Genomic DNA, 14,552 nt, shown 5'->3' with positions numbered 1-14,552 from the left:
AGCATACCTGATTTTATTGCACAGCACAGATACTAAGATTTTTACAAATTGAAGGTTTGTGGCAGCTTTTTGTCCAGCAAGTCCATCAGCACCATTTTTCCAATAGCATCTGCTCACTTCATGTCTGTGTGTCACGTTTTAGTCATTCTCACAATGTTTCTAACTTTATCATTATTATTATATTTGTTATGGTGATTTGTGATCAGAGATTATGACTCACTGAAAGCTTAGCTGATGGTTGGCATTTTTTAGCAATAAAGTAATCTTTAATTAAAGTGTACACTTTTTTTAGACATAAGGCTATTGCACACTTAGTAGACTATGGTAGAATGTAAATCTAGCTTTCGTATGTGTGGGGGAACCAAAAAATTCATTTGACTTGCTTTATTGCAATATTTGTTTTATGGCAGTTTTTCAGATCCAAACCTGCAATATCTCCAAGGCATTCCTATAGACCTCCTTAAGTAATTTTGTCCACCATCAGTAATACTCTACCTCTTTACATGTGATGTCAGGACGTGATCATAGTCCCAATTCCGCTTTCCTATGTCTTGTGTCATTGTCATCATTTCACTTTTACATATGTCATAAACAAAATGTACATATGGTACATTTTGACTATCTTGTTTTAAATAGTTATTATTAAAAATATTAAAATACCTCACATTTCATCTATTTATTTTATTTCTAATGTCATTCATTTCTTTGTGTAGATTCAAGTTTCCTCCCAGCATGACATCCTTTCCTCTGAAGAACTTTGTACAACTTTGTACGTGTATTTTTGTACATTGATTGGCTGATACTGATTCCCTTAGTTTTTCTTTCTTTGGAAAATTAAAATATCTCCTACTTTTGAAGGATATTTTCAGTAGATATAGAATTGCGTGTTGATAGTTGTTTTCTTTCAATGCTTTAAAAATATCACCCATTGTCTTCTTAGTTGCATAGTTTCTGGCAAGCTTATTGGTATAATTCTTATCTTTATTCCTCTGTATATAATCTTTCTCCCGCCCCCATTACTATGGCTGTCTTCAAGACTTTCTCCTTTTTATTGTTTTCATTCAGTTTGAATATGACTTGCCAAGGTGTTGGGGGTTCTGTTGGTTCATTTGTTTGTTTTATATTTTTTTCTGTTTGATATTTTCTGGATATCATGACTCCTTTTTTGGTCTATATCACTAATTTTGGAAAATTTTCTAAAATTATTTCTTCAGATGTTTCTTCTGCCCTGTTCTCTTTGTTTTCTTTCTGGGAATCCAACTACACACATGTTATATCATCTAATGTTGCCTTATTGCTTTTTGATGCTCTATTCTCTTTTTATTTTCCACTCTTTGTTTTTCCTCTTTGTGTTTGGATTGTGTTTTGTATTGACCTATTTTTGTGGTCACTGACTTTCCTTGGCTATATCACATGTACTATGAAGCACAACAATGACATTTTCTGTAGATTTTATTTCTAGTTTATCTGAGTCTGTCCTAGTTTTCATCTCTCCTGAAATTATTCATGTATCTTGCATGTTGTTGACATTTTTCATCAAAGCCTTTAGCATACTGATCATAGTTATTCTAAAGTCCTTGTCTGAAAGCTCTAACATCTGTTTTGTATCTAAGTCTGGCTGTGATGAGTACTTTGTCAGTTCACGTTGTTTTTTTTAATGCCTTTTGATATGCCTTAATGTAATGTTTTTGTTAAATACCTGACATTATATATGACAATAGATACTGTACTATGACAGTAGATACTATAAGTCCTTTTCATGTTTCTTGGTAAGCACACACTTTTTTCTGCTAGGCCTTACTATGGGGATTTGTGTTAATCTAGTCAGGACTTGACATAGGTTTGAAGTTTATTATTGCTATGGTTACCAAAGTTAAAGTATGTTAATGCTATGGGTTCCAGAGACTTCCAGTGACTCTGGCAGAAGTTTTCTACACCTCACACAGTTAGCAAATTGGTCTTGATAACTCCTTGTTGTAAATTCTTTCTTGTGCTGTTCACTGTGGGGTATTTAAAGGCAACTCTGGCCTCTACCCACTAGATGCCAGTAATATCCCTCAAATTGTGACTACCAAAACTGTCTCTAAAGAGTACCACCATGGTTGACTTGGGGTAGCCCTCAGTTGAGAAGCACTACTTTAAAGATATTCTGTTTTACTTCTTGGTTTGGCTCTGAGTCCTCTCTTTGTGCTGTTTCCCAAAGAGACTCTATCTCTTTCATCTCTCCATCTCCAATGGAGATGAATCACATTTATGATCCTGAGGGCCTTTGCACACTTATTTTCACTCACGTTTGGTTTTTAGTGGATAATTAAAATGACTTTATCTTTATATCAATTTATATGGCCTCTAGTAGAATCTGTTCCAGATAAACATGCACAGGTCCTTTTTTCCTCTTTGCTTGTGCCTGCTTCTATGAAGAATCTCTCTTAGTTGTTTGACTTGCTACCTCAATTCTCTAATGGTTTCAACACAAATCACTAATGTTTAGTTTGTCTAGAATTTTTCTTTCACTAGGAGGGCAGCAACAATCTTTCCAGCTTTCCACATTTCTGAACTGAAATGGGAAGACCCCATTATCTTTATTATGTCCCTACATGTCCCCCAAATGTCCCCATTGGTGGTTAATTTTTTCAATCTGGAGGAGGTCAAGGATGGCCCATTCTAGTGAATTTTCATATTTTACTCACCTATCATGTATAATCATTTTATTTTTTTAAGATTTTATTTATTTATTTGAGAGAGAGAGAGAATGAGAAATAGAGAGCACGAGAGGGAAGAGGGTCAGAGGGAGAAGCAGACTCCCTGCTGAGCAGGGAGCCCGATGTGGGACTCGATCCCGGGAGTCCAGGATCATGACCTGAGCTGAAGGCAGTCGCTTAACCAACTGAGCAACCCAGGTGCCCCCATGTATAATCATTTTAAACCATTTTCTCCTAAGAATCTAAGATTATTTGAATAGCCTAGGATTATTGTTTTACATAATGTCTCCTAAATGTATTTGTCTAACACTCTTCCATGGTTACTTGCAGATTAAATGTTTCTGGGAGGGATGCTACAGATGTGCTCTTGTGTCCGTAAGTGGTCTACATCTATGAATGTATGAGATCCATGGCCACAGTTTGGTTACTTGGTTTATGTGTCGGCTAAATATTTACCATGTAAAGGTACTTTTTTCTCTTTTGCATTTAGGAACTAATATGTGGGGTATAAATTTGTTGGTATATGAGTACTCTCTTCCCAAAAGGTTTTATCTTAGTTATTTTAACATCTATTGATGATTCTTGCTTGATTCAGTTAGTGTTATGGTGTCTCTAAAGTGGTTATTTTCTACCTTTCCTTTTAGGTATATCCAGAAAAGATAAGTAGTGTTTAATGGCATTCTTGAAAATCCAGAAGGTTTTTTCCATCCCCTTGTTAGCCTCAGAGTATTGGCTGTTATCCTTAGGCTTTGAGACCATAAAATGGCTATGTAAATGGGCACTGTATACAAATAATGTCCAGAAACAACAACAACAACAAACCCAGATTTTTCTTCCATGTTTCTTCTAGAGCAAGAAATATTTTTATAGACTCTCCTAGGAGTCTTTCTTTCCTATTCCACTGGTCAGAAGGGGAACACATGCCTTATGCTAGCCATAGCATAGAGAGAGGAAAATAAAGGAAAAATGTGATAATTTTGGACAAAATATGGCCCCCTGCCTATGGCTAGGGTTGAGCCAGAACCTCTGATGTATTTGTCTTTGTAAAGGAGACAACATGGTTGACAAATCCTGAATTTCTAATGGGAACTGAGAAGCAAGGCTACAGGGCATGGCTGGAAAACATGTGTGCAGGCTATCAGTCTGGAGGACTCTCCTTCTGCCTCACCATCTTATTCTCAGCACCACCTATGCTGCAGTTGTGCATGTGTGTATTAGTGAGAGAAGGCTTAACTCAATTCACTTTCCCTTTCCTTTTATTTCCTCAGAAACATGGATTCTACTTTTGTGCAGAATGTTCCCAGTGAGCTTATCTGCTACATCTGCAAAGACTATTTCACAGACCCTTTCACCCTTACCTGTGGGCACAACTTTTGTACTCCTTGTCTCTGCCTCTTGTGGGAAGATGCTCAGCATCCTCCTCGCTGCCCTGTGTGCAGGGCAGTATCTCCACAGATAGACTTCAAAAGCATTATTTTTGCTGCAAAACAAGTTCATGCTTCCAAAGAATCAGTTGCCTGCCAGTTACCGAACTCTGCCAAGCAAGTCTGTAGGGTACACCTAGTAGTAAAGGACCTCTTCTGTCCAACTGACAAGAGCCCACTGTGCTTGCACTGTGCCAATTCCCAAAGGCATGCCATTCACAGACACACACCAATATCGCAGGCTGCTGAGCAGTGCAGGGTAAGTACTGCCACTGTGAAATGTTCTGTGTCTTATCAGGCAATGAGCAAAAATTGTTGATTTTTATTTTTCTTCTCTTAATCCTCAAGCAAATAGTTTTCAGAATACCATGTGCCAGGCACTGTTCTGAAAACTTTATACAACCCTGAAGAAATTAAACAAACCTCTTTGCTCCCCTAAAGTTTAAATTCTGTTGGGATGAGGGAGAGGAATGATGCTGAGTTGAAGGGGGTGTTGGTATTTCAGTGTAACAGGGTGGGTAATCTCTAGAGGCAGTGGCAGTCACTGACTACTTCTGCCATGATGAAAATGAGCGTCTTCCAGTGATAGCAGATTTAGAAACAATGTATTCTAATCAGGCCATAGGAAAAGTGATGGCCATTATTTCAAAATTAAATATGAATCAGTGTTCACTTCTGAAAACTGTCCATGTTATATATAATGTGAGTACTAGATTCCTCAGATAATGGATTGCGTTTTCCAAATTCAGGAACTCTATTTTGGGTCAATCTCCCAGATTTCACTCTTAGTGTTCCCAGGGAAAATCACTGAGGTATCTGCTTTCTTTGCTTTTTATTTTTCTCATGCCTATCCCCTTATCACTTTTTGAGGTATTTGAAATGTGCTATATTTGTTTTTCTAGTGCTCAAATTTGTAGTTCTTTTACAGGAGAAACTTCTGGTGCAAATGAAGTCTATTTGGAAAAGCAGACAGAAAAATCAGAAAAATCTAAACAAAGAATACAACTTATTTAGAGTATGGCAGGTAAGCAGTAGGCCCTGTTTTCCTTGGAACCAGCTTGGGACAGATACCATGGTAACTGACAGTGGAAGAACTTAAATTAAATCATAATGTCCCTTGAGCAGGTAATCAGAAAAAGAACTACATTGTCTGGATAAAACAATATCTACCACTAATACATCATCAGGGATAAGAAAATGCACTATCCCAAGACAGAATGCAATGATCATGGGGATGAAGGTAAATACAGAGTTCTGTAGGAAGTTAGCAATCTTTGAATGTTAAGAAAAGCTTCTCAAACAAGTAAAAATCAATGTGATGCTTGCATATAGTAGAATTTGTAATTTCCTGGGTATTGATGGCAGAGAGATATGAGGGACAAGAAAAGTAAAGATGAAACAAACCAGACAACCCATGAAATTGTTTGAGACCTGCTCGCTGCTTCTACTGTTTAGTGCATGTTTTACGAGACAGATGGTAATGAGAGGTGTGGCTAGAAATGTCATTATGTCCAGGTCAAGAATACAAATGCCTAACTAAGGATTTTGGATTGTGTCATTTGTTGATTCATGAAGAGGAACTGAGAATCTGAATCTGAAGAAGAAAACTACACCTTTCTTTTCAAAGAACTCAAGCAATATTGAAGGAGACATATAAAAAGGCAATATTAGAGAATAAAAATTCGTTAAACACTTATCTATACATGTTGCTATAAGAATGCCAAAGGGGAATAAGAACATTATGTTGATCATTTAAGATGGATTTCTTTTATTTTTTTAAAAAAGATTTATTTATTTTAGAGAGAGCACATTAGCAGGGGTGGAGAGTGGTAGGGAAGGACAAAGGGAGAGAGAGAATCTCAAGCAGACTTCATACTGAGCACAGAGCCTGAGACAGGGCTTGATCTCATAACTCTGAGATCATGACCTGAGCCAAAATCAAGAGTCCCAAGCTCAGCTGACTGAGCCACCCAGGCACCCCTAGGATGGATTTCTAATGAATCATTCATTCATATAAGGACCTGTGATGTGTTGCTCACTGTTCTAGGCCAACAAAGAGATACAGGAATGGGCAAAAAAAGAAAAAAATCACTGACCTCAGGAGTTTATAACCAGTAAAAGAACTTGATCCAAAAATTTAAAAAGTAAAATTTATGATATATCACATTTATGAAGTGCTTGGGTAAAATGAAAAATGGGTATAAAGAGTGTGTGCTCGGGGAATGTATGCTGGTGATGGAAGACCCATGGCCAAGGTTACTTCTGGGCAGAGATCTGAAGGAGCTGGTCAGGGATGGAGGAGATGGGGGATGAGCACCTCTCTGAGAACAGAGCTTTTTGGAGCAGGAGACAGAAGGGATTAGTAAAAGATATGAGTAGGAAATAATGTCAAATGTGGAAAGAGGGTGAAGTAATATAAGAATGAATCATATTATTTGGATTTAGTAAAAATAGGTTCTTGGCAAGTTGGAATGTGTAGTTCGGGAAAGAGTATGAAACAGAAGCAAGGAGTCATTGCTTGGATGAATAACAAATTTACACCCATGGGCACAGTGTGTTTGATCACATACAGTCAATAAGTCTGGTTTTTATGGCAAATAAAAGTATTAGCATAGAAGCTAGATAAAGTCATTTTAACAAGAATGTTTAATGTTGATATTTACAAAATGATTTGGTAAATCCACATATGTTTAAAGGCTGTGTGAAAAGAAGGGGAGAGAGTGAAAAAAAGTGGCTGAATGAGAGAGTGAACTGGAGACAGACCCACAGAACAAGGGGTACAGAGACACAGAGATGTAGGGGACAGAGGAGAGGCAAGAATGAGTATGTAGGATTGTAATCTAGATGATAATGTCTCCATGGAGACAAAACAGGGTGGACCAGTCAAGAGGAGGTGGGTGTGGTCCCGAGGCAGGCAGAGCCAGGCTCTGGTGAAACAAGAGTGTTTTGGAAATGAAGGTAATTTAGAAAGATCATGTGTGATGTCCTCTGTTTGCCTGAGGAAGTCAATTGTTGCTTTTTGCAGAGAGCAGATAGTCAGTTTATGAGTATGAGCATTGAAGAAAATGGATTATGATTTAGATACTATGAATTATATGAAACAATAAAAAATTGATCTCAACTTTCTATTTTTACATGAAAACGTGGAGGTTTGAGGGTAAGTCGTTGAAAGCAATGGTGCAGGCAAATACGTAAATGAAAAAGAAGGAAAGGAATGAGGGGAAAAGGTAAGAAAGAAACCAAATATGTGGCTTTGTGGAAGGAGAAAGACATAAAGCTGTATGTAGTGTTTCTATAATCTGAATATTTTCTTCAGATCATAATTTGTGTGTTCAAATTCTAACCCCCAAGGTGATGATAATAAGAGTGGGGGCTTTGAGCGATTAGATCATGAAGCCAGAGTCCTCAGGAATGGGACAAGTGTCCTTCTAAAAGAGGCCCTGGAAATGTCCCTTGCCCCATTTGCTATTTGAGGACACAGTGCAAAGATGGCTATGTAGGAAGTGGGTTCTCACCAGATACCAAATCTGCCAGCACCCCTCATAGGCTTCCCAGCATATAGAATGGTGAGAAATTAATTTCTATGTTTGTTAGCTACCCAGTCTATGGAATTTTTGTTAAAGCAGCCCAAAAAGACTAAGAAAAGAACACTATACATAGCTCACAGACCATAGATAATGAAAGAAGAATAAAACCATTCAGATATATGACCTAATTAAACCTATGTCATTTCAGGGTTTTGTAAATCTACGGATGATGATGATCAGGGCTGAATATCCTAAGGTATACCAATATCTCCAGGAAGAAAAGCAAAAACATTTAGAGAGCCTGGCAGTTGAAGGCAAGATAATTTTTAATCAACTCCGGAGAAATGTAGGCAGAATGCGTCACATGGGGAAACTCCTGAGAAAAATGTATGAGGAGCTAAAGGAAATGTGCTGTGAAACAGATGTGGACCTGTTCCAGGTAAGGACTGAGGAAAGATGTCAGGGTGTTGAACACCAGCCTGCTCAGAAATCATTTCTGTTCACTGAAGTATGTATCACCTTGGACCTCCATTATTTTCCTGTTTCCGAAGTCCAAATTCTGCCTCTTTTAACTTTGTGATGGCAGGCTTTGTTCTTTCAGTATAACCTGGAGGCTCAGGGTCACATTCACCTTATACAGAAGCAAAACTATGTAGAAAATTTCATGGAACAGACCCAGAAAAAAAAAAAGTCCTTCTCAATTCTTCTACTAAACTTTCAGTTTCTAACCAATGGCAACAGAACAGCTTAGGAATAGATCATTCGATTCTGTATCTGGACTTGTCAATACGTAGAAATGTGGGATATATCCATTCTTTCTATTTTGAAATTGTAGATTTGGAGCCCACATACCCTCATAAGAACTTTGGGGAAACCTCTGTGAATCTCTCCGTAGATTAGAACAAACAGAGACAATTGTTTATTCTAAGAACATCTTCTGTTTTAAATTTTATCATGATTTTACCGACTGTATGCAAATGTAAGACTGAGTTTCATCTTTATAAGGATAAAGAAAAGAGCAAATGATTTTACCCAAGAAAGAAAAGTGGAGATATAGAATTTTCCAGTCCAGTCTCATAGCCTCAGACTAGACTAAAGATATCTTGACCTCAAAGCTAAGCCTTCCTCTCTTTCTCTTCACAGGATTTGGGAGATATCATGAAAAGGTAAGTTTGCCCTTCTATTCAAGTTGGTTTATGGTGACAGTGGTCAGGCTATTTCTGCTGAGATGGACACACACCTTTTTGTGACAAGTTTCTGTCTGCATTTAAAAATAAATGCAGTCTTACCTAAATACTTCTAGGTTTTATATTGACCACCCTTAGGTGAAAGTGAGGGTTGAGAGGGATGTGGTTTCGGCTGCAAGGCTTAATGCAGAAGTTGCCAAAAGACAATTATTTTTCCTGTCTCTAATTTTGAAAATCCTAATTATTTGAGGATTATTCCAGGTCTTCTATGGGAAAGGCAAATAAGCTCAGAGAAGCAGCAGGTGGAAGGATGGTGAGAAGAGGGGACAGGGAAAATCCCCAGGAAAGATCATCCTACAGAGCTTAGGCTCCATATGTACCAGGCAGCAAGTTCCAAAATTTTGGCACCTATTGGATTTGGGGACCTAAAAGAAAATGGCTATGTGGCTCCCCTAGGGAAGCTGAAAGTAGGAAAGAGATAAAATTTTGAGTGAGGTGATATATCTTACTGAGATTGGAGTGGTAAGAGCAGGGTAGCTAATTATAAAATACAAAAACAACTGCAGTATTCCTTGATTTGTGGAGTTGAATTCACACCCTTTGCACCTAGCTGAGAGGATTCTGATGGAGCATCTCCAAGGGATTGCTTATGATACCTTGGGTCATGTTAGTAAGTGGTTCTTTTTCTTTGCAGGAGTCAGATAATGCAGCTGCACATTCCCCAGCCTGTGAACCCTCAGCTGAGCTCATGGACCATCACAGGGATGTCCGAAAGGCTTAACAACTTCCGAGGTGAGAGAGGGCACCCTGGTGAGACCTCACTATTTCCTCTAGGAGGAGATACACCTGGAGGACCTCTTCTCATTGCTCTTAGTCTTTTCAGATAAGAGGAAAGCAGGTAAATATGAATACCCTTATAACTAACTGTATTTTATTGTTAGTTAACAAGTAAAAACTATCTGAAGTCAGTCAAAAACAATTGAATATGACAGTTTCCTTATGATAATTGACAGTGAGTTTAAAACACTGAAAGCACATGCATTAAAACTCCATTATTAATTCATTGTATTTCAACTCGTAGTTGTTAACTATGGTTATGTGTAGATGTTCAGATTCTTAGAAGCACCTTTAGTTGTTATTTAAATGTTTATTTAAAAATTTAATTTAAGCAATGTATGTGAAAAATCACAAGATTTTTAGAAAGGGATAAAAGTATCTTTATAAACAATAGGTACAACCAGAAAACAAATGGTACATATGATTCTTTGTGTAGAGGGACAGACGTAGGTGATGAGCCTGGCAGACAGAAGCAGGCCTTGGATGGGTTAAGTTGGATTTGGATTCCACAATGTACGAGTTAGAAATTCAGAGAGAAAAACCACTTCTAAAAAAAAAAAGGCAAATATGGATTTACAGGTTATTTTACCTTTTCTTGTTTACATGTTTTGTCCTCATGTTTGAGCAAGGTAATCACTATTTAGAACTAAGAAGCAATATCATATTTTTAAAATGATATATAATACATTTATTACTGTTATTATATTTATTTTATTTTGTGCTAGTTGATTTTTTTTTAAATTTTTTATTGTTATGTTAATCACCATATATTACATCATTAGTTTTTGGTGCAGTGTTCCATGATTCATTGTTTGTTCATAACACCCAGTGCTCCATGCAGAACGTGCCCTCCTCAATACCCATCACCAGGCTAACCCATCCCCCTACCCCCCTCCCCTCTAGAACCCTCAGTTTGTTTTTCAGAGTCCATCATCTCTCATGGTTCGTCTCCCCCTCTGACATACTCCCCTTTTCTTCCTCTTCTGTTATCTTCTTCTTTTTCTTTTTTCTTAAAATATGTTGCGTTATTTGTTTCAGAAGTACAGATCTGTGATTCAACAGTCTTGCACAATTCACAGCGCTCACCGTAGCACATACCCTCCCCAATATCTATCACCCAGCCACCCCATCCCTCCCACCCCCGACCACTCCAGTAACACTCAGTTTGTTTCCTGAGATTAAGAATTCCTCATATCAGTGAGGTCATGTGATTAATGAGAAGACTTAAGCAAGTGAAGGGCCATATTGGTATTTACTTGGCATCTATGAGCAGGCTCCTAAATTTTCAATGAGCAGTGAAAATAAAACCAGAGCCTGACATCCTACATGTTTCTGTATTCTCAAAACTGTCTTTCATCTAGTTCTGTGAATAAACATTTACTTGCTCTGTAAATAGGCAAGGAGCCCTTGCTGGTGTCTCTGAATTTCCAGTGACACACTCTGTATAGTAACTTGTGATAAAGGAGTGTTCTGGAGCAGTTAGTATAGACTCTGTCATGAAAGCTAACTGTTACATGTTCCAGAATTTTATGAGGAGATACTAAGTGGTAAGTACATTGAAACTGGCCATGGGGTGGGAGTGTTCTCAGGAAACAAAACAAACAAGGTTCATTTAGTTTTAGAGACATGCTTGTTTGGCATTTGCCAGAAGACTACTGCACTTGTCCACAGAAATTTTAAACTCTGTTCTTTGACTTCACTGTTTTCTTTTTACTGAAGTGTATCTTACATTGGACCATAACATAAGCAATTATCACGTGGCTCTCTTTGAAGACTTGAGACACTTGCAATGCAGTCCCGACTATCAAGACATGCCCCACAGTCCAGCTAGTCCACAGTACATGCCTTTGTGGGGAGCTCAGACCTTCACCTCTGGCAAACATTACTGGGAGGTGGATGTGGGAAACTCTTGTAACTGGATTATAGGACTTTGCAAGGAATCATGGATAAATCGCAATGGTATGCTGCTCAACTCTGAGGGTATCTTTCTACTTCTGTGCATCCAAGTGGATGACATCTGCCGCCTCTTCTCTGCATCCCCACCATTGCGCCACTACATCCAAAGACCCCAGGGCTGGATAGGGGTGTTTCTAGATTATGAATGTGGTACAGTAAGCTTTGTTAATGTTGCCCAAAGCTCCCTCATTTGTAATTTACTCTCATGCTCCTTTTCTTGCCCTCTCAGACCTTTCATTTGCTATGGACCCAAATGATCAGGAACGGCTCACAAACCTGACCAAGGTCTTGGGAATTTTAACAGTTGGCGAGGGTCCTATCCTGGTGACTTCTCGAATGGGGAAAGTCACTTACACCTCATAGACTTGAACTTCACCTTACCATCAGGAGATATATTTGTATTATTTTTTAAAGTGGTGACAATGTGAAGGATGCACATTTGTCTTTTTTATTTTATTGAAATAAAAGTAATCTCTTTTATTATATTGTGTGGGATATGTGCACTTTTCATTTGCTATCTGAACTTCCTAAAAGTGAAAGAATGCATGGGTGTGGAAGCTAGCTAAATGGATGAATGCAAAGCACAGAGAATTCTCCTTCCAGACAGTTCTTGTCAAAACCCGATGTCACTGTGGAATTCTCTTCTTCCTCCATTGATCTGGCTAAGTCCCTCCTCCATCAGTTCTCTCTTTACTGGACTAGATTAGGTCACATTATAACAAGACCTCAAGAACAGCTTATCGTGGGATAGAAGCAAGATGGCGGAGGAATAGGAGACCTAAATTTCATCTGGTCCAAGGAATTCAGCTAGACAGGGATCAAACCATTCTGAACACATACGAACTCAACAGGAGATTGAAGAAAAGAATAGCAGCAACTCTCTGAACAGAAAAGTGACCACTTTCTGGAAGGTAGGACTTGCGGAGAAATGAATCCGAGGCAATATTCGGGAAGATAGACAGCAGGGGAGGGGGCCTCCGTCAGCTGCTTCTGGCAAGTGATGGAACAGTGGAGCCCAAAATCAGAACTTTTAGAAGTCGGCTCTTCTGAGGGACATTGCTCCAGTGGCTAAAGTGGGGAGTGGAATCCTCACTGGGACAGTGTGGTCTCAGGACCCTCGGGGTCACAGAAAGACCGGGGGTGTCTGAGTGCAGCAGAGCTCCCAGGTATCAGAGCAGGGAAGCCGGTTGCAGAGACATAGCCAAGGTGCGGGCTCTCAGCTCGGGGTTGCCATAAACTGTGATCCGCGGCACAGTCAGGCCACAACTCCTCCAGCAGGGACCCAACAAGCCACAGATCCGGGGAGACTCCCCTTCCTCCCACAGGAGGAGTGGCTTGGGAGCACACTGCAGGGATCTGCTGGGTTTGGAGACTCCACAGAGGGTCATGTGCCAGAGATAGAAATGCTCGGTCACAGGCTGGGTGAGCAGAGTGAGGCCGGAGACCGGGGAGATGGGAGTGATTGACTGCTTTTATCTGGGGTGCACTGAGGAGAAGAGCCTCGAGTTCTCGGCTCCTCTGGGGTGGAGACTGGGAGGCTTCCACTTTCACTCTCATCCTCCAAAGCCGTAGGGAAAGCTTGCAGGGAACAAAAGCTCCTGAGAGAAAACCCAAGCAGATTACTTAGCCTGGCCCCCCGGCAAGGGCGGGGCAATTCTGCCTCCGGCAAAGACATTTTAGAACACGGCAACAGACCCCTCCCCCAGAAGATCAGCAAGAACAGCCCTCCAAGACCGTTTGACAATCAATGAGAATGGCAGAATGCCAGACTAGGGGAATACAGCATATAGAAACCATGGCTTTTTTTTCTTGATTCTTTAGTCTTTCAAAGTTAATTTTTTTAATTTTCTTTGTTTTCTTTTTCTTTTTCCCTTTTTCAACCAACATCTTATCAATTCCTTTTTTAAAAAAAATCTTTTTTATTTTTCATTTTTAGAGTCATATTCTATCCCTTCATAGTAGTTAAACTCATTTTTTGTATATATGTGTAAGTTGTTCTCTCTTTAATATTTTAGGATACAGGTTCTTCTAACAGACCAAAATAGACCATAAATCTCTAGTGTATAGCTGTGTTCTAGTCCCCTGTCCGATCACATTCTCTCCTTTTTTTTTTTTAATTCTTCTTCTTTCTTTTTTCAACCAGTTTCTTATCTTATCAATTCCTTTTATACAATCTTTTATAATTTTCATCATTATAGTCAAATTCCAACCATTCATTGTATTTACTCTTATTTTGTACATATATAAGTATTTCTTTCTTTAAAAATTTGGGAGACACTTTGTTCTAACAGACAAAAATACACCCAAAATCTAGGGTGTGAACTGATCTATGCACCAGCCTGATCATATTTGATCACATTCTTTTTTTTTAATCTTTTCCTTTTTTTCCCTTCTTTTTTTTTCTTTTTTCTTTCTTTCCCTTTCTGTTCCCCTGGTGTGAGGACTCTTCTGATTTGTTTAGTGTATATTTTTCTGAGAACATTGTTACCCTATTAGCATTTTGTTTTCTCATTCATTGATTCTCCTCTGGACAAAATACCAAGATGGAAAAAAATCACCTCAAAGAAAAGAACAAGAGGCAGTACCAATTGCCCGGGACCTAATCAATATGGACATTACTAAGATGTCAGAACTAGAGTTCAGAATGATGATTTTAAAGATACTAGCTGGGCTTGAATAAAGCATGGAAGATATCAGAGAAACCCTTTCTGGAGAAATAAAATACCTAAAATCTAACCAAGTCGAAATCAAAAAGGCTGTTAATGAGGTGCAATAAAAAATGGAGGCTCTAACTGCTAGGATAAATGAGGCAGAAGAGAGAATTAGTGATATAGAAGACCAAATGATGGAAAATAAAGAAGCTAAGAAAAAGAGAGATAAACAACTACAGGATCACGAGGGCAGAATTCAAGAGATAAG

The 14,552-nt window shown here is 38.7% G+C and overlaps 1 protein-coding gene across 1 annotated transcript; it reads left to right on the top strand.

Moving 5' to 3' along the window:
- The first annotated feature begins 3,974 nt into the window (after nt 1-3,974).
- On the top strand, nt 3,975-11,890 carry LOC113913703 (tripartite motif-containing protein 77-like). Its single transcript, XM_035723120.1, has 6 exons — nt 3,975-4,385; nt 5,055-5,150; nt 7,862-8,092; nt 8,797-8,819; nt 9,535-9,632; nt 11,397-11,890. The coding sequence occupies exons 1-6, from the start codon at nt 3,975-3,977 to the stop codon at nt 11,888-11,890; spliced, it is 1,353 nt and encodes a 450-aa protein (XP_035579013.1).
- Nucleotides 11,891-14,552: the final 2,662 nt, after the last annotated feature.

Source organism: Zalophus californianus, chromosome 11, assembly GCF_009762305.2.
Source record: "Zalophus californianus isolate mZalCal1 chromosome 11, mZalCal1.pri.v2, whole genome shotgun sequence".
NCBI classification, from domain to species: domain Eukaryota; kingdom Metazoa; phylum Chordata; class Mammalia; order Carnivora; family Otariidae; genus Zalophus; species Zalophus californianus.
This window is presented reverse-complemented; position numbering and strand designations above follow the sequence as displayed.